The following is a 21,723-nucleotide window of genomic DNA, read 5'->3' as shown; positions in this document are numbered from 1 at the left end:
GCACTACACGTACACGCACCCGTTCAATACGGGTGTACGGGGTCACAAAAGTACCTCGAGTTACTTCCGGAAAGAATGTTACGATAGTAATCAACAGAGCGAGGGGAAAACAAACATGTTTGTTCAACTCCCGCACCTCATTGAGTGGCCTCTTTCTCTTCTTTGTCTCGCACATCGAGTATATGCGGTGTAGTACAAAACAATACAATTGTTTTCCTCACAAGTCTCTCTTATACACTCCTGTACCTCTTGGGCGCTTCACTGTGTGTGCACGGCCTCTCTCTCTCATAAATACTCAACTGATGTGGATCAAAATCTCGACAGGGTCGAAGTTGTTCGAATCCCGACAGGATGAGAATTTAAAACTTTAATTTCGCCCCACTTCGCGTTTTCTGTCGGAATTTTCATTTCTCGCGGCGATGGACACCCATGAAAAAGAGATCATAAATTACTATTAGAAAATTCCTAAATTTGTTTGATTGTGCACCGTGGCAAAATTCCGGACCAGAAAGTTTTGACCAGATCTCATTTTCATGAGGCCATTTCTGCTTTCCCGGGCACTGGTTCTGTTCTAAATGCATAGTTCTTGGGTTAGTTCTTACATGGGGAGACAAATATTGCTACTGCCCTGTGGCCACATGGTGAATCAATTTTTTACGTTATAAAAAATGATGAAAATTCATTTTTATGATTATTTATTTACTGAAAGAAATTATTTTAAAATTGGATTAAAGTGAAAAGATTAAGAAAAAAATGATTGCAAAGTAATTAAATGTTTTATTTTGGTCCCTTGTTTAAACCGTATTCTCGTTTTCCCATTGCGCACTGAATTAAGCCGTTGTGATTTGCCGGATCCAGAGTTATTCGCCCGGTGTCGTGCCCTGTGCGACCAAGATGGATATCGTTGTGCCCTGAGTGACCAAATTCTTCTCCATTCTTTACTTGGACAAATCCTTTCTTTTGTGACATCTTGGTGAATAGAATAATCTTTCGATTAGATTTCCCTCCCCCCTTCTTCCTTCGTTTTGAAACTTCCCCCATATCACCACTATAGGTGGGGTTACGTGCCCTGTGCGACCAAGGAAAAATCGTGCCCTGTGCGACCAAATCCTTTTCTATTGTTCACTTCCACAACAAGGGGCCATCCCTCATGTCGTGGCATTATAATTGAATTGCTATTCCATTTCATTTCTGTAATCCATCTACTACAGAGATTATGTAACATTTCATTTAGTATGTGATGGAGGCAAAAAATCTTTTTTTCAGGTTATTTAAAATCGTTTTTATATTTTTTTATACAGTTCAACTCGTATGAACTAATTTAACTCATCGAGACGAAAACTTGGATATCCAATTGATAATAAATACACTAACAGGGAAATAGACAAAAAGGCAGCCGCTGTATTTTAGGGTGATGCGAAACATCTTGAGAGTAACACTATACAGTAAGACTTTAGTATAACGTTGACCACGTTTAACGTCATCCCGCCTATAGCGTCAGTTTTTTTTTGGTCCTGCTAGTACAATTTGTAACAAATTTTATTCGTTATTATGTCACCCCGCTGATGAAGTCATTTTTGTTCGGTCCCGAGGAGGAACCGTTATACCGAAGTATGGCTGTAATATCAATTAAGACAGTGGTTCCTAGCGGTGTGTCGCGTGTCACGTTAGGGTACTTAGAGATCAGAAAGGGTTGCCGCGCTAACTTCTTAAGATATTCTTTTCATAACTTTATATTTTCCCACACCAAAAAGTTTCCTGTGTAGAATACAATATTTAAAATTCAGCCCATCACATCATTTGACACGTTGTTTTCGCTCTGGACTCCAAAGACAGTTGCGGTAGTATAAAACTTGATGAAAATGAATAGAAAAGAAGGTCAAAAATTTATTATCCATTATATTTAAAATATGATCATATTTGACGATTTCGATGAGACCATGACTAGTTCAGTATTTCACAAGCACTTTAGCTACATGCCATTTTTCCTTCCAGAACATAACATAGAAAAAACTCAGTCATTACAATTAACAGTTGTTAATTTTGTGAAAACTTAACATAAATATGACAGTATATCAAATCAATAGTAAGATGTCCATTCACTTGAAATTATCCAATTTTTACATATGTGAGGGAGCCGCTGTATTTTATCGTTATTAATTTTTATCATTATTAATTTTTATCATTATTAATTATTACATTAAATTTCATTAAATTCATTAAATTATTTTTGTAATTTTTATCGTTATTAATTTTTATTTTTATTTCATCGTTATTAATTTTTGTTTTTTTAATTTCAAGGAAAACGCTACAATTCAATTTAGTGGAAGCTCGTGAGCGGCCCGTATTTTCACTGAAGCTTACTCGAAAGTTTATTCTGTTTTTTACTTTAAATGTAATGTCTGGAAATCTATGCCAATAATGACATCTAAGTTGGAATGAAACTTATGAAAATTATACATTATGGATCTTCCTACCCTCCCAACGTTTGTGCTGTCTGGGTCGGAAATTCATATAGCGTAACCGTTGCTTAAACTGAAGTGTTCTTGCTATAATTATCACTAAGTTTATACAAAAGTGATGACCAGTCGACCTAATAAAATTTTATTTGGCTTAAAAGCGCGTCAATTTTTTGTATAAATGAAAACCAGTCAAAGTTCTAATTTTTGTGATAATATCACTTAAAGGTTTAAAAATTGTGACTAATTTTTTAAACCTTCTGAGAACGATTTTATCGTCACTCCTCTCTAGAATGATGATCAGTCAGCCGGCTGTGATGTTTGTGGTGACAATATGCAAGAAAAACAATTTCAGAGATGAGTTTTTAAAATCTACAAAAATTGCGTGGATTCGATGAATAGTATTGATATCGTTTTCCAAAGATTAGGTGTTCATAGGTGGAGATGTACGTGAAAGGCTGGGAGGGGGACACAATGATGATCTCAATTCATAAACAGTATACGCATATGCATTAGATAAATCAGCTCCTTCATTAAAGTTGGGGGGGGGGGAACTGTCCTCCACGCCCCTCCCCGTATCTCCAGCCATGTTGGCATTCCAGTCAGAGTCGACATAATTAAAGTTATTTGTCGTATAAATGAAAAATTTTAACATGAAAATCTACAGGGAGGAATTGTGACCAGTGTTATCGGAAAAAATAATTTTCAAGAATAATTTCACCCCTCTCAAAAATTTTAAGGGATAATTTTGTGTAGAGATGAATATTTATTTTTTATTAAAATAAAAAATAAATTAGATATGACTATCTTCCCCCAATTTATTATTAGCATTTTATAACAATTTTACATCAATTATTTACATCCATTGGATTTTTTCTTTATTAAGGAATTTCCCTCATCATTGAGGGAATTATATAATTTATGTCAAAATATATTGCCATATATACAAATACAAATACAATGCCACAACAGGCAAAGTGCCCAACGAGGTGGCTGAGAATTTTCCCCTTGTATAATAAAAGTATACATTTCAAACCCCTGATCAACAGTCCACCCTCTTCTTTCACGGAAGAATTTTTTGTCTCGTTTTGTCTCTATATGTTCATATATATATTTTATATAATTTATCCCGCAAAATTATTTCTTTTAGTATTTCAACGATAAATTAGCCGACATATCAGCTCAAAATAATGCACTGAAAATGTAAAAAGAATTTTGGGGGGGTTCTCGGGTAAAATACCCCACTATGCGTCGTATAAATGGGGAAATCCCATAAAGGAGATATTCAAGAAGGTCGTATAAATGAACTGTATTCCTATAGTTCCACCTATATTGGTGATATGAGGGAAGATTCAAACAAAGGAAGAAAGGATTTGTCCAAGTAAAGAATGGAAGAGGATTTGGTCGCTCAGGGCACAACGATATCCATCTTGGCCGCACAGGGCACGACACCATAGGTGGAACTACAGGAATACAGTAGATGCCGTTTATACGAGCTCTTGAATATCTCCTTTATGGGATTTTCATATTTATACGACGCATAGTGGGTATTTTAACCCCAAAACCTGGCCAAAAATATTGTGACGTCCATCGAATCCTACCCCTTGAACTTATGTGGACTGCCCCGGCGGGTGCAGACAAAACATCTGCCGGTTGTAAACACCTGCTCCTGTAGAGGTAGTACGCCGTCGTCTAACAAGAGATAAGAACTTAGCCAGAGAGAGAGACGAACCGAGATAGTGAACGGATGTGCGACCAACGTGGTCGACACTAAATTATTTTAACTAAAATGTAGAATGTACATATATTGTTATTTAAAATTAAAAATCATTTAATCAAGAATAATGATTTGTTATCTCATTGGCAAAAATGAGTTCACCACTACGCTACAGCTAAAAATTTGGTGGCAGCGGTTTGGATGTGTTTCACGTCGTTTTGATGTTCCTCTTCTTAAAAGTTTTTGACTGTTGATGTCTCCAACAGGAGTTTCGAATTCGGCCATCCGTGCCGTGGAGAGATTCGGCCATCCGTGCCGTCGAGAGATTCGGTCATCCGTGCCGTACGGAAATATTCACTCATCAGTGCCGTCAGGATAAATCTCGGAACTCTGGAGGAATTGGGTCATCAGCTCCGTCAGGAGAACAATAAGTGCCTTGAAGTAGAGTAGTGTGTAAACAGCAGTTTCACCCAGTGACTTTTGCGACAGTGATAGTTATTGTTGGATCATCAGATCATCTCGTTAGGTTCTAAGGCCGAACACATACTGGGGATGTGAGCGGAGAGGTACGAAATAGCGGCGAAAACAAATGTACTGTTTTGTTCTGCGCCTCACATACTCGGGCAGCGAGACGAGGAGGAGAAAGAGGCGGCTCAAGAGGTACGCGACTCTTTCAAGCCGGTTTGTTTTCATCGCGAGGTAAAATCAGACGCTATTTGGCGATTGGTCAGTTTTCTCCCCTTCTTTTTTCTCCTCACTCTCTTGGAAAAAAAAGAGAACTTCTGAGGGGGATCATCATCACCCATTTGGTTTGGAGGGGGTTTTCGGATGTTTTTCCACTTTTGGCGCTCTCTCTTCTTTTCGATTCCCATTGTGCTTAACCCAATTTATCCTAATTTAAAAGTTTGACGATTGTTGTGGTAGCATTTTACGGATTAATTCCCCCCGTCATTTTTTTAGACGTGAATATTTTCCAAATCTTACTGGGACTACGAGATAGATATTTCGCAAATTTCCGCCCATCCCATTGCGCTTTTTGCATGGAAAACTACACTATGTGCAAGAGAACTTCCTTCTGACGAACGAACAGTTCTGCAACTAGGAAGGGAGCGGGAGGGGGTGTGGTTTCCCGGGCGTAGTATCAGAAGGGGCGCAAATTCCATCCCCTTAAATTTAATCTTTTCAATTGTCCCTGAATAGTTTTTAATAACAAACGTACTGCCATGGGACATAGGCACCAGAACATGGTGGGGGGGGGGCTATTTCAACCCCCCAATAAATTTTGTGTTAGGGGGCTGAGAACCCCCTTCCCAATTAATGAATAAATAATGCGGGGCACTGCACCCTTCTACATACGGGCTCGAGGCTCACCACGGAACGATTGGCAACTTTCAGCCCTCTCAATGTTTTTCATGCCCACGCCTTTGCCCTGGGCTGCAAAATGTAAAGGGTGGCAAATTTTTGTCGGAAACTGGAAAACCACTAAAAGATCATAAGTTATATACCACTATAAATCATTATGCAGTCGCTGGGGCGGAAAAATCATTTCTTCCCCACCAGCGGTTCTCAACCAGTGCTCCACGTGCACTGGTTGAGGAGGCTCCGCGTTCACTCGATGAAAGTAAAATGAACCAGTAAATTTTATGACCAAATGAAAAAAAAAAAACGTAGCGTACGGGGCTCCGTCGTAGAAATTATATACTAAAAAGGGCTCCGTGACTCAGAAAAAAGGTTGAGAATTGCTGGTCGACACTAATTTTCTACTCAATACTGAACATGTTCTTAGAATTTCAACAAAAAAATTTGTAGAGATTTTTCCAGGAACGTCATTTCAACGTTTTCCAGGGTAGGGGGGAAGGCAAAGAGAGAAAACACACATGAACTCAATGTATGTATATCTACTCTATAATATAAAACACAAACTCGAAAAGTACCCGTTTCTAAGCAACCGAAATTAGTGACGATTCTATGTTACGGAAGTGGGTGACGTTTTTTGAGTGGCGGAAATCTGTTACGATTTTGGGTCAAGTATTCATTTAACTCTAGCATATTCGGGACCCATTTAACCCATCGGGACCAAGTTACGTGCATTTACGGAGAGGCTCCCACATCCTACAGTAGGGCGCCTAGACTGGAATAGATGGCGAGCCCCCAAACCAGCTTTTCAGGGGCCCTCTATGGTTAATTTATAGTGTGAAAAATCAAAAAAAGATAAGAATCGCTCCGGCCCCTGTCAGCCCTGCCTTTGTGTGTGGGGGGGGGGGGGCATGTCGAGAGGTATAATATACATATAACACCAGTGCTCCCAAAACACAGGGTCGGGGTATCCGGGGGATTGCACGTATACCTTAATGGGGAAGTTAAAAGGTTTGATTTCCAGGGCCCTTGATGGATCTCGTTGTTTTCTTGCTGCTTTAACATTGAAAAATTTGCGATAGCGGAAGCCCAAGATATATCCCGTCTGGGGACCCCATAAAATTTGCGAATTCGGTCACGGGTAACTGAGGGGGGGGGGGGCTGGAATTTATTCGTTGGTAAAATGAATACAAATGAACATTTGCCATGGCACTCACAGGGGGATGTATGACAAGCTCCGAGTCAGAGGACCGTTTCATTTTGGGAGCCTGGATGAATCTCATTTTTTTCTGTTATTTAACATTTTAGAATTTGCAACAGCGAAAGCCCGAGATAAAGCCAATCTGGGGGCCCCCACTAAAAGTATGCGAACTGGTGTCCCAGGTAATTGGTTGGGGGCCTTGGACTTTATTCGTTGGTAAAATGAATGCAAATGAAATTTTTTCATGGCACTTGCAGCGGGGAATGACCAACAAGCTTCCAAGTCGGGGCCCCATGTTTACAGGTTTCATTTTGGGGGCCCTGGATGAATCTCATTCTTTTCTGTCGTTTAACATTGTGAAATTTGCAACACATCGATAGCCCGAGATAAATCCAGTCTGGGCCCCGCTAAAATTCAGCGAATTGGAGTCTGGGGACCCCATAGGCAAGTTTTCTGGGGGTACTTGATGAATCACATTTGTTTTATGTTGTTTTATTATTGTAAAATTCGCTTCTTCAGTAAGGAGCTTTCACATGTCCCTTTCCATAACGCTGATGAAGTGGGACGAAATAAACAAGACATGTTGTGATGAGAAGGAGGGGGGGGGGTGGCCGCCAAAGGCTGCAAGGGCACAGAGCCCCTAGTATATATATATTTTTAGTATATATATATGTTTGTATGTACATATAAATTTTTTTTTTTTCAAAAGCTCCCCTCCCTCGAATGGCGCCCCTTGATTTGTCAATACGTTGATGGATTAGCAGGGGTTCTCAAACTGTGCGCGCCAACCTTCGTCAGGGGTGCAGCTTCGCAGTGGTCCTGACAAAGGTTTTTCAAAGAAATGCTTTGCTTACAACTGTTCTTCACATAGGCGTACGTACGGCAGAATTTTCTCGGGGAGGGGGGTTCAAATTTGTTTTTCCTTCTGGGGGTTTTACGTTTTTTCCGGCAAAATAACACTATAATCTTGGCTTAGGTGGGTGGGGGGGGGGTTAGAACCCCAAATCCCCCCTTTGCGTATGCCAATGGCTCTTCATAAGGGAAATGGGTGACGCGGGTGGAAAATGTTTGAGATCCCGTTTTTTAGGAAAACGAATAAACACCGTGATGATTGCTCATCGCTTACTAACATTGTCGAAACATGGTTTCTGTTTTTTCTCTTTTATTTTATTATACTGAATACTGTATCTATTATTTCCGTGGATTTGAATTGGAATGTCGTGTGTTATGAAAGAGACACAAGATTTTTTTCTGATGCAAATAATGAACATCTCACACACAATACATATTTCTGTATTTCTTAAAAAATCGAAGCCAGTTGATTGCAGCATCCGTGCGTTCATTGAAATTGGTTATGCACAGAACATGCCGGTTATAAGCAGTGCCGTCGTAAGGCATGGGACCCACCAGGGCAAGGACCGTGGGACCTCAAGATAAAAAAGGCTTCACAAAAGTGAGATGTGGTTGAGATTTTCGGGAATTTGCCTTGTAGGGCCTCAGAAAAATCCTTTGGCCCTTGGGCCCATGATGCTCTTAAGACGGCCCTGCATATAGGAGGAATCTGTAATTCTGGGATTTCATAAATAATGGATCCACACTGATAATTTGTGCTTAACCACCACGTATACATTCATCGCTAATAACAATCATTTTCATAATGATACGCTGGCCATAAAAAAATTACGGTTTCATCATCGAGGTGTATGGATAACTTCATCTCATTAACGGTGATATTTTCTTTGGAAAGTATCGAAATTAGCTTCTGCGGATTATAGGCATGTATTTTTATTCAGTGTCTACTAATTCTGTTGTCTCTCTATCTTGATTGAAGTATAATTATTTAAATCTTTATGCATATTGTGCAATAATATTCGAAACAACGGTTTGATACAAGAAGTCATTAAAAACATATATAAACAGGACTTGTAGTCTTTTGAGGATTAACGCGTTTATTGCAGCGCTTCTCAACCTTTTTTGACCCACGGAGCCCTTTTCCGGTATGTAATTTCTATGGCGGAGCCCCAGACGCCTATTTTTTTTATTTATTCATCAAAGTTTCTGACTTATTTTTATTATTCAAAAATATTAATTATTTTTTTCAAATTTACTGTTTTTTTTTATTTATTTCCCTCAAGTGGCCACGGAACCCCTGGCAGTTTGCACGGAGCCCTAAGGGATCTGCGGGGCACTGGTTGAGAACCGCTGGTTTATCGGAATCCTCCAATATTGCCAAACTGATTGATTTGGCATGAACAGGCTGGTAGGGTTACTAGTTGGCGAGATGTCATGTTTCCCGCTCAAAAGCTTTTCTTCTTTACCCTTCAGAACGCCTGCGGTCATTTTCGCTCTCCTCTGCCTCCTCAGTATGTTACGGGACATCGATGCTGATCTCGATGTATTTTCTCTTTTGAAATCGCTCTCTTTGTCGTCTCCCCAGTATGTGTTCGGCCTAAGTCTCTCCAAAGTCCGAAGGGGTAAGTGCCATGATTAAGGCAAAATTTTTTTTTTTTGAGGCACAGTATTGTTTAAAATGTAACGCAGTTGATTTTATTTATTTGTGGTAGATTGTATATTGTGATTATTCTTGAAAAATAGCTGAATTACTTTTATTTTGAAGTTAGTTTGTATAACTAATATTATCAGCTATGACATTCCTTGCAAAAGCTAGAAAAGAAGATTTGAGGTTGTTAGCGGAAGAGTTGGGGGAGAATGTGAATGATGTAATGAGAATTTTGGATCTAAAAAGACTGATTATGAATTCAGCAGAGGAAGAGGCAGAAGAAAAAGGGAAGAACGGGAGTTTGAATTAGAGAAACTACGCTTAGAAGCAGCAATAAAAAACGAGGGTCGAGGTTGTTTGGATTTCGATATAAGAAGCGGTGGGGGAAGTTATGAGCTGACAAAGCTTGTCCCCAAGTTCGATGAAAAGGAAATGGATATCGCATTGTTTCTTGCTTTATTTGAAAGGCAAGCCAAAAGAGTGGGGGTAGAAAAAAAAGGTGGGTATCAGCCATGTTGGCTCTTTTACCACCCGACGTGGTACAACTTATAGCAAAGGAATCCGAAGAAAATTTTGATAACTTTGAACACATCAAAATGGTTCTCCTAAACAGGTTCAAAATGACCCCAGAAAATTTTCGATTAAAATTTGTCAAACATCAGAGAAATTCAGCCAAGCCGTGGCGGGATTTCGTTTTTGAACTTTCTAAATATTTTGATGAGTGGGTGGAAGGTTTGCAAGTGACTGATTTTGAAGGGTTAAAAAAATTGATGGTCACAGATCAAATAAAAAGGCGCGTTCCACCGGAAATAAGAGAGCATTATATTGATGAGTGGGCGAAAATTATCACTCCCTATGAATTGGCCGAAAAATTGGATGCTTACGAGAATGTTAGAGAAGGGTCGAAAAACCCTCAGGACAAAAAGTATAGCAATAATAGATGGATATGCAGATAAAAAGTTCCCTAATAAATCTGCTCACTACGAGAAAAAAGATCTACAAAAACAAGAACATAGAGAATTTGAGGAACGTAGGTCCCTTAAATGCTATCAATGTGGTTCGCCATCGCATTTACGTCCGAACTGCCCAAAATTGAAGCGGACATCAGAGGGTACAGTTAATTATGTTAATGATGGGTCAAAAGATCTTTTAGACCCATATACAACCCTTGGTAGAGTAAATGGCATTCCTATGAAAATTTTGAGGGATTCGGGGGCCACAATAGATATAGTTTGTGAGAAGCTTATCACTCCTGATATGTTGACAGGTGAAAACATATGGCTTAAAACGCCGTTAGATCCTGATCCCAAGTGCCTACCTTTGGCACATGTTGAATTATGCGGTAGTTTTGGGAAAATATGTACCAAAGCAGCAGTCATTAGAAACGAATTAGATCAGGGGCGGTATCTCTTAGGAAACCGTACGGCGGAATTATTGGAAGGGTGTGAGAAGCCTTGTCTTTTGTCCCCAGAGGCGTTGAATGCCGTAGAAACAAGGGCTCAAACGAAAGCAAAGTTTAATAAGGGGATCATCCCAGAAGAGAAAAATGTTGAAGTTCTCGGGGAGAGTTGTTTAGGCGCGCAAGAAAATGAAGAGGCAGGTGATGATCGTCTGTTATCAGATATTATTGTTGACGAAAGTGATAATCTTCAATTGCCAGAAATCAGTGAAGGGGCTGAGGAATTGTCTTTGTTGAAGGTTAGTTCTAAGAAACTGTCTAAAATGCAGCAGGACTGTCAATCCTTAAGGGAATTGATTACATTGGCCCAAAAGCCTGTAAATCCTACTGCGAAGAAAACATATGTTTTTGAAAACAATCTGTTGTTTAAGATGCATGAGGACCACATCGGAAACATAACAAAACTACTACTAGTACTGATAGAACTCAGAAATAGTGTTAAGGCACTTTGCCATGAAAGCACTTCGGCTCATGTAGGAGTTACAAAATCAAAATATAAGCTTTTGAGATATTTCTTTTGGCCTGGGTGTTATAAAGATATGGAGGAATATGTGCGTACTTGTGACCAATGTCAAAGAGCGGGAAAACCTAACGAAAAGAAGAAGGCACCTCTCAAATTGGTTCCCATTATTCAGGAAGTATTTTCAAAAATTAACATAGACGCTTGTGGACCTCTTCCAGAGACCCCAACTGGGAAACGGTACATCATTACAGCCATGTGTCTATCTTCTAAATACCCAGAAGCTATACCGGTCGTTGATATTAAATCAGTGAGTGTGGTCAATGCACTACTCGAGATATTTAGCAAGACAGGTTTCCCGAAAGAAGTACAGTGTGATCAAGGGACGTCGTTTACGAGTGCTCTCACTTCGGAATTCTTTCAGAGATTTGGGGTTAAGGTGAGTCACAGCTCCGTGTATCACCCACAGTCCAACCCTGTGGAACGGTTTCACAGAACCATTAAACGTTTGTTGCGGTGTCTGTGTGAAGAATCTGGGCCCGATTGGGAAAAACACCTTCCGCCAGCATTGTTAGCGTTACGTACAGTTACACACGAAAGTACAGGGTTCACTCCTTCAGAACTAGTTCACGGGAAGAATCTAAGAACTCCAGAAACATTAGTGTATGAACAGTGGACACAGTCAGGGGATGAGGAAAGTCCTGTTACAGAATATGTTCTTAAACTCATAAATAGGATGAAAAGGTGTCAGGACTTGGCAGTTAGCAAAATGGAAGAATTACAGGTAGCTAGAAAAAAATGGTATGATAAAAATTCTGTAAAAAGGGAATTTAAGCAAGGTGACGAAGTACTCATTTTTGCAATTTCTAAACCGAATAAGTTGGCAGTTCAGTGGACTGGTCCCGGTGTAATTCAAAATAGACTGTCCGAGACGAATTACATTGTTAAGCTTCCGGATAGAAAAGAAGAAATATATCATGTAAATATGCTAAAACCGTATTACAAAAGACCCGAGAGCATTAATTTCTTGGATTGCGTAGGAAATGATGGGTACACGAACAATGATATAGATTTTCCCCATTTGGATACCAATCCAAATATTTTCAATTTTGAAGACATTGTCCAGAAAAGCAACTTGCTTGAACGTATAGATCCGCAAAGAATTGAACAATTGCATAAATTGTTGAATAAATACTCTGAAATATTTTCTAACGAGCCAGGGATGACCCATCTGGTTGAACATGATATCACGTTGATAAATGTCGTTGATAAATGCCCGTCAGAGCTAGGCCGTATAAGATTTCTCAACGACAGAATGGTATTTTAAAAACTGAAATTCAACGAATGTTAGATTTGGAAATAATTGAAGTAGGGGAATCAGATTATACCTCACCAATGATCTTAGTTGAAGCACCACATAAGGATCCCAGACCTTGTATTGATTATCGCCGGTTAAATGAGGTGATACGCACCGAATTTTTTCCATTGCCAAATATCGAAGAAAGGCTTGAATTAGTTTCATCAGCAAAATTTATTACCTTGTTAGATTTATCCAAAGGATACTGGCAGATTCCATTGAGTCCCACAGCTCAAAGATTTGCCGCTTTTGTTACCAGTTTCGGAACGTACAGGCCACTACGCATGCCATTTGGTCTGAAAAATGCTCCATATTTCTTTAGTAAACTTATGGCAGAATTACTAAGAGAATACGAAAATTTCGCTGTACCATACCTCGATAATATAGCTATATTTTCTGAGTCATGGGAGACACACCTGAAACATGTCGAATTAGTGTTAGAACGCTTGAAGGGAGCTAAATTAACACTAAAACCATCAAAATGTCGTTTCGCCCAAGATCATGTCAAATATTTGGGTCATATAGTTGGGCAAGGGTATAGGAAACCATGTGAAGCGAAAATAGAGGCCATTGAAAAGTTTCCTACTCCAGAAACCAAAACTGAAATCAGAGCTTTTTTAGGATTGGTAGGGTATTATAGTCATTACATTCCTATGTTTTCGGTATTGGCTGCACCGTTATCAGAAGCTTTAAAAGGGAAAGAAAAGAAAGGAGAAATCATCTGGACTCCTGAGTGTAATGCGAGTTTCACTTGTTTGAAAAACAAGTTAATTAGTCAACCAGTGCTATATGCACCAGATTTCTCTAAGCAATTTATTGTGCAGACTGATGCGTCAAATATGGGAATGGGTGTCATTTTAGCTCAAGAGGATAGTGCAGGAGAAGAACATCCTATCCTTTTTCTCACCAAAAAGTTTTCTCAGGCAGAAAGAAACTACACTACTACTGAGAAGGAATGTCTGAGCATTGTTTTTGCTGTTAAACGTTTACACTATTATCTAGATGGTCAAAAATTCTTGATTATCACTGATCATAATCCTCTCGTGTGGTTACAGAAGAATTGTAGCACAAACCAGCGTCTGATGCGTTGGGCATTGTCACTCCAACAATATGACTTTCAGATACAGCACAGACCTGGTCGCAAAAATAGGAATGCTGATGTGCTAAGTCGTAATATTCCCGAATGACCTGCAATTTGTTGAATGTTTCGAAAATTTTATGTATGAATGCTTTAATTTTTCTTGTTATTTTTTGTGTTATATTATTCCATTATAATTGCAGAGTTTAATGAAGAATTGTGGTTTTTTTTTGTGTTGTTCAAAAAATTATTTTGAATTCGGTTATATATAAACCCAGAAAATTCTACGTATCATATTATTTTTTTTCTATTTTTCAAATTTACTTTTCTGTGATTTAATTGCAATGTATCGCGAACAATGTTTTTTTTTTTTTAATTTTTTTGTGCCTCAATTTGCCTGACATGGTACTTCAGTGGTAATATACCCCTATATAAGTGTTAATATAATTTTATTGCAATCTTCTTATAAGCTTATTTGTGGTTAATTTAGATATTGAATTTCCATTGTGAAAATCCCAATGGAAATTTCTTTAAGGGGGGAGGAAGCTGTGACGTCCATCGAATCCTACCCCTTGAACTTATGTGGACTGCCCCGGCGGGTGCAGACAAAACATCTGCCGGTTGTAAACACCTGCTCCTGTAGAGGTAGTACGCCGTCGTCTAACAAGAGATAAGAACTTAGCCAGAGAGAGAGACGAACCGAGATAGTGAACGGATGTGCGACCAACGTGGTCGACACTAAAGTATTTTAACTAAAATGTAGAATGTACATATATTGTTATTTAAAATTAAAAATAATTTAATCAAGAATAATGATTTGTTATCTCATTGGCAAAAATGAGTTCACCACTACGCTACAATATCTTTACATTTTCAGTATACTATTTTGAGCTGAAATGTTCACTAATTTATCGTTGAAATACTAAAAGAAATAGTTTTGCAGGATAAATTATATAAAATATGAACATATGGCAATATACTTTGACATAAATTCTATAATTCCCTCAATGATAAGGGAAATTCTTCGATAAAGAAGAAAAATCCAATTGATGTAAATAATTGATGTAAAATTGTTATAAAATGCTAATAATAAATTAGGGGAAGGTGGTCATATCTAATTTATTTTTTATTTTAATAAAAAATATTCCTCTCGACACAAAATTATCCCGTAAAATTTTTGAGAGGAGTGAAATTACTCTTGAAAATTATTTTTTCTGATAACACTAATCACGTCTTTTTTGGCAACGGCAGGCATGTTGTGCGGACACGTTTTATTTTGCTCCTCAAAAAAATTATACTGTATATTTTTCAAACGTATAATAATTCCTGTTTACTAGTTGTTTTTATCCGCTCAAAATTATTACAGGTAAATTTTAATTATTTGCTTTACTTTATTTGCTTTGCATTAATTATTAAATACAAAAATCGTCTAAGGTATGCCTAATCGAAATATGTCTTGTAAGTCCTGCTCGGATATCATATTAGTGGATTCTGACCGAGTCCAGTGCTCTAAGTGTAAATCAAATTTTCATTATTTGTGTGGTGGTATCAGTGAAAAAGCTTTCAGAAAATTCACATCCGATAAAAACAAAAAATGGTTATGTGCAATGTGCCTTCAAGACTCCACGACCTCATCAGCAAGATCACAAGATGGTGAATCGGAATCCTCTCAAGACATCCTTCACAAAATAATTCAACAGAACAACGAACTTAAAGAGTTCGTTTCCCGCAAGATGGATGAATTTACGCAAGCAATAGACTTCAACAATGAAACGATCAAAGAACTAAAAACAACTATTGAAACTGTACAAAAAACAAACAATGAACTGATCTCCAAAAACGAACTCCTTTCTAAAGAAAATATCGAGATGAAAAGGGAAATGAAAAATTTGCGTTGTGACATGATCGAACTAAAGCAGTATTCCAGACTTACGAATATCGAGATTTCAAATGTTCCAGAAACTGAGAATGAAAACCTCCAACAGATTTTCACGAATATAGATGCACTAGCGAAAACAAATATCTCCGAAAATATAGTGACTGCTCATCGTGTACCAACATTCAACAAGGACAGGCCAAAACCCATTATCTTACAGTTCACATCAAAAATTATCCGTGACAACATCTTGAGAGAATTAAAGGATTGCCGAATCAAGGCTTCCGAAATAAATCCAAGATTTATGGACGTCTCTGTTTATTTCAGTGAACATCTCACACCCGAACTAAAATCACTGTTCCTTAACGCGCGAAAGTTTAAAGTGGAACACAACTATAAGTACTGTTGGACCCGTGACGGCAAAATATTCTTACGTGAAGACGATTCATCCAGGATCTTTCGTGTAAAATCTGAAGACGACTTACATTCACAGATCCATTGACTGAAATAAACAATGATTTCCAATCCAACTGTATGACTCTAACAAACCTGGATGAGTTAAAACAGTTTTTGTCGTCTGCACCAACAAATTGTAAGTCATATTGCAATATCTTCCATGTAAATATACAGAGCTTACGCGCTAACTTTGATAACTTAACCGCTTTACTATCAGAGTATATGAATCATATTTCAATATTAATTCTTTCCGAAATTTGGATCTACAATAATGAAATGGATTTATATAAAATTGAAGGCTTTGATTCGTTTTTTAAATGCAGAGATAGTAATCGGTTGGGAGGCATTGCAGTTTATACACGAAATTTGCTAAATTTCAATCAAATCGAATTTGAAATGTCAACTGCAGAAATGATATTATCATACAGCAAAAAATTGAAAATTGCATTAATATCACTATATCGCTCTCACAGTTTTACTATCTCAAATTTCAACACGGAACTGGATTCTGTCTTAAAAAGTTTAAATTATGGAAACATCATAATAATAGGAGACATGAATATAGATTTACTGACAAATAATCCCGATGTACTTGATTATCAAAACAATCTATTTCAGGTTGGATTTCAATCCTTAATAAATGAACCAACCAGAGTTAAAGATACCTCGACTTGTATCGATCATATTTTTATAAAAAATCAAAATCATAGAATATCATTTTCCTCTGGAATATATATCAACGATTTAACCGATCACTATCCCGTTCTTTTAAAATTATATTATGACAAAATTCCAATTTCCAAATCTAATGAAAATCCCCCTCTAAAATTATTGGATAAAAAGAAACTTTCAACTTATTTTAACAATTATAAATATCTCTGGTTGAATAATATCGACTTAAATTTACAATATCAGTATTTTACATCCACTCTGAACTCTATTAACAATAACTAAGTTTGTAACATATCGAAACAACAAATTTAAAAAAAATTGGATGACGTCTGAAATCTATGCCCTGATCAAGAGAAAAGAAAAATTATATACCAGATTAAGGAAGCATCCTCATGATTTATTATTTAAAACTGCTTATAATTGTGTAGCTAGGGAACTGAAATTGAAAATCATAAACACTAAAAACGAATATTATAGAAAACAATTTATTAAATATAATTCAAACCATCAGAAATGGAAATTCATTAATAATACCATCAATCATAAAAACCAAAATTCAATTTTTCCAATTTTTTCTAACAGCTTGGAACTTGCAAATCAATTCAACGCCCATTTTAAAGATATCAACAATGGTAATCTAGTATTTAACGATACTAATGAATTCAAAAATTATTTATATCCAACTGTAAATTCTTTTGTTTTGTTTGATGCAGACAATACTGAAGTCCTAAATAATCTAAACAGCTTCTACAAGAATTTTACACCTGACTACGATGGTAACAGTATATATCTTATGAAAGAATTTGCACGAAATAATGTTGAATTCCTAACAAAATTTATTAATACTTCTTTTTATTCAGCCACATTTCCTGATTCCTTAAAACGAGCAACCATCACTCCGATCTATAAATCTGGAGAGAAAAATTCCCTTTTTAATTACAGACCTATATCGATTCTCCCAATTTTTTCTAGAGTTATAGAAAAAATTTTATCATCTAGAATTTATAAATTCCTTAACCTAACAAATTTCTTTGCTGTAAATCAATATGGTTACATAAAAGGACGTGGTACCGAAAACACTCTATTAAACTTCTCTAAATTTGTTTATAACAGTATTGACAGCTGTAAATTTACCCTGGCCATATTTTTAGACATCTCAAAAGCTTATGACAATGTAAATCACTCAATTCTCATTAAGAAACTCAGTTCTGCTGGAATCAGAAGCTGGAATCATCATTGAACTGGTTCACTTCATATCTAACCAATCGTAAACAAAGAGTTAAAATTAAAAACATTCTAAGTGACTATATCACTATACAGAGAGGAGTCCCCCAGGGATCAAATTTAGCCCCCTTACCTTTTATAATATTCATAAACGACTTATGTAAACTAAATATTCATGGTACTATGATTACTTCCGCCGATGATACAGTTCTTTTGTATTCTTCCAACGATCCTAATACACTAACAACTAAAATAAATCAAGACCTGTGCTTAATCAGAAAGTGGTTCCTAGCCAATGATTTAACCCTAAATCTTTCAAAGACTAAAGTCATTCATTTCAACTTAATTCACTCTGAAATTGATTTTAATCTAAAATTCCATAGCCCAATATGTTTGATGAACCTCGACTGCTCCTGCCAAAAAATTCAGCAGGTACAAAATATCAAATATCTAGGACTTAATATTAGTAGCAATCTAAAATGGAAACTTCATGCACTAGAAATAGCGAAAAAACTACGTTTTATTGTATATAAATTCTATTATCTGAAACAAAAGGTAACGGCAGAATTTCTGAGAGAAATTTACTATGCCTGGTTTTATTCAATTGTCAATTATGGTATCATCATCTGGGGTAGCGATTACAAGACAAATCTACAGCCTATTTGTTCTATTCAAAACAGATGTTTCAAAACTATTTACAGTGCTCGTTCTCAAATCTCAATTTATAGAAATTTAAATCTACTCCCCATAAGACATAACGCCATCTACCGAATCATACTCTACATGTATCGTAATAAATCAATATGCACTGAAAGAGAGTCCATATCACTGAGAAGACCAAACGAAATTTATTGCATACCCTCATTTAGAAAAGAAATATTTCGCAAACATTTTTACTACCTTGCTCCTAAACTATTTAATGCTTTACCGTTGGTAATGCAGAATATATCTAGGTTTGCATCATTTAAAAAATCACTTTTTCAATTTATAATAGCAATAGACGATATAGATGTATATTTTCAATTATAGAAGCGAATTATATTATTATCCATACGCCTGTAGTTGCCTCATGTCAATTGTTATTATATCAAACGCTACTGTTATGTGAACATGTATTTCAGCATAATTATTACAAAAATTTATTTCATTATTTAACTTTATTTTTTTTATTATAAGTTTTGTGTTATTTTTTGTTTCTTTCGTCTTTACCTTTAATTAGTTGCTCTGTACAGGCTCAGGCCTCTAGACCAGTGGTTTTCAACCTTTTTTTGTCCATGGGCCCCCTTTCAACCATTTCTCATTCTTGTGGCCCCCTTGCGAACATGAATCCTTTCTCCCCCCCCCCCCGTTTTCCCATTAGAAGATAGTTATTCAAAAATTGTCTGAAGTATAAATATTTTTGAATTTAATTTGATTAATTTAATTTTTAATTTATGAAAATAACGAAAAAGCAAAATAAACATAATAGAATACAGTAAAAATAGAGTAAATCCCTTGGGGGTCACACAAAGGGTCTGTATCATCGTAATGTTACTTTTTGTGAAGTTCATTGTTTTGTGTTTTTCTCAGTTTGATTTGTATGTTTTATGTGTTGTGTCAGTCCAATTAAAAAAAATATTTTTAATCAATGTAAACTCTGCGCTTGAAATAGGTTCATGAATTTAAAATACTATGAATTAAAAAAAAAAACTAAAATGCGTGTGAAAATTTTTTTAAATATTTGTTTGAACCATTCATTCCAGAGAAATCGTACGCAGTGACAAAACTGTTCGTGTGAACATAATAATGATTCATTATCAGGATTTCAAGCCCATTGGAAAATATAAATAATCAGATTTTCAAATGCGAAAATTATCAGTTTGTTGACTTCAATTTCGATACGGTGAAAATCTGATATTTCATTGGATGACAAGCTACCTTCAAGTGGCTTTTTGGTTCATAATGTGACCGCTCTCTCGCAGGCGAACGAAGCAACATGCGTGTTGGCTTAAACACAACACAATATTTCACATAACAGTCCGTACTATATTTCATATACAGGGCGCATAGGTAACGGGGCATATGGCATTTTACTGGCGAACCATTGGTCTTAGAGGCATACTTCCAGTTGGAAAAAGTACCAGAATAATGTGTATTACTCAGATATTTGATTCATATTGCCAGAGGTTGTAGAGTTATTAAAATAAAAATGTTAACTTTTTATGCGGACACCCTGTGCCCCAAAATCCAATTGGAAAGTTGTTTACTGGTCTCCGACAAAAAAAATCAACGTGTCTAAGTTCAAATTTTCACTGAGATATTCGCAGAAAGTTTGGGAAAAAACAGCATTAAATGAGGGGAAACCATTTTACCTAATGCGGTTTTTTCCCAAATTTCTTCAAGTTTTTGAATTCGCTTATCTCGGTGAATATTGCATTTAGAAACGTGAAAATATTTCATTTATACAAAGCACAATTTCAATTATTTGACATTTTCATTCGAACTTCAAATCTTTGGCATTTAGACATCATTTCCAACTATCAAATCCAAGCAGTTTTTGCAGATTGTGAAAACGCATCGCTGAATTGGTTTTGCATGCGTATTATCAACACTAAAAACCATAAATTTTAGGTTGACAGATACAAAGAGACGCATTAAGCGGATTATGGACATTTCAAAGTGAAGACTTACGTGAGAATTTATTGCACTTTTTTTTAGAAATCAGCAGATGCAGTGAGTCTCTAATAAACAGATTTAAATTGCTTTAAATGTAGTGATACGCCTTTTTAGAATTTTTTTTCTAATGTCCACAATATTGTTCTTGCAGGATAGGAAAATTGCATTGAAATTATTTAGGATGCAGCAGGCCAGTAGTAGGGCAGTTAAAAGGAAGCATTACTGTATGGATTAAAAAAAGATGTGGTGTCAGTGTTTGGAGGTCACCAATTTAAAGATGTGCTGTCAATCTTGGAGGAAGTCCCAATACAGGGGCGGCTCGAGCTTACCTGTCGCCCGGGTGCGAAGCCTCATGTGCCGCCCCTACTGGTGACCCTGCCAGGAGGCTGATAGGGATTCGGTGAAGGGCACCTCGAGATAAACCTGATTTTTTTTTCAGAAGAAAGCCGCACATAACTGTTTACCGTGTAAAATGTGCGTGACCATACGTCCCGCTTTCGAAGTATAAAATTTTTTGTTCTAGAATCGTTTTACCATTCTTAATAAATACCAGATAACTTAATCCTTGAAAGAGCACTTATTTTTGTGAAGATGATATTTAACGGGGTAATTCTTATTAAGAAAAAATTTTCAAAGGTGTTTATGGTATTCCAGGGGCCGGACAAGTGAAAAACCAAAATTTTCCTTTGCCTTCATTTGACTATTGTGGATCAAATTCTGAGTGAGTGTATGGACCCCTAGGCCGGGATCTTTCGCAGGCCCCCTCCCAGTCAGATTTCTCACGGCCCCTTCTATAGTTAATTTATAGCCTGAAAAAGCCAAAAATTTATGAGAATTATCCCGGGCTCTTGTGGGGGCCATGGGTGAGGGAACCAATATGGCCCTTGTAATAGAGTACAGTGGTGGCGCTTGGCCAAGCGACCCATTGCAGCCGCACGGGGCACCGCTTGCTAAATCCGGGGTGAATGGGTGAAAAAAAAATTCAATTTGCCAAAAAAAACCAAATTGTCGGCTTTGGGGTGGGGCGCAAAATCGGAAATGAAGGGCCGAAAAAATGTTTTGTTAGGAATTTTTTGGATAAATTGTGAGGGAGGGGTGTGACACCTTCTAAGGGTAGGACTGACAGGGGCTATAGCTTGAGGCCTGGGACAAAATCCTCATAACTTTTCTTTTTTCACTCTATAAATTAACTGTAGAAGGGGCCCCGTGGAAAATCGGGCATGGACCCTACGAAAGATTCCCTGACGCATGAG

General features: G+C 37.0%; 1 protein-coding gene across 1 annotated transcript; it reads left to right on the top strand.

Moving 5' to 3' along the window:
• Positions 1-10,121: 10,121 nt before the first annotated feature.
• Positions 10,122-12,479, top strand: LOC149080487 (uncharacterized). The gene has a single exon (XM_089238763.1). It carries the CDS (start codon positions 10,122-10,124, stop codon positions 12,477-12,479), a length of 2,358 nt encoding a protein of 785 aa, XP_089094889.1.
• Positions 12,480-21,723: the final 9,244 nt, after the last annotated feature.

This window comes from Pholcus phalangioides, unplaced genomic scaffold, assembly GCF_987345545.1.
Source record: "Pholcus phalangioides strain wild (caught in Gottingen) unplaced genomic scaffold, Ppha-v1.0 ptg000011l_1, whole genome shotgun sequence".
Lineage (NCBI taxonomy): Eukaryota > Metazoa > Arthropoda > Arachnida > Araneae > Pholcidae > Pholcus > Pholcus phalangioides.
The sequence above is the reverse complement of the archived record's forward strand: the minus strand, read 5'-3'. Positions and strand labels throughout refer to the sequence as shown.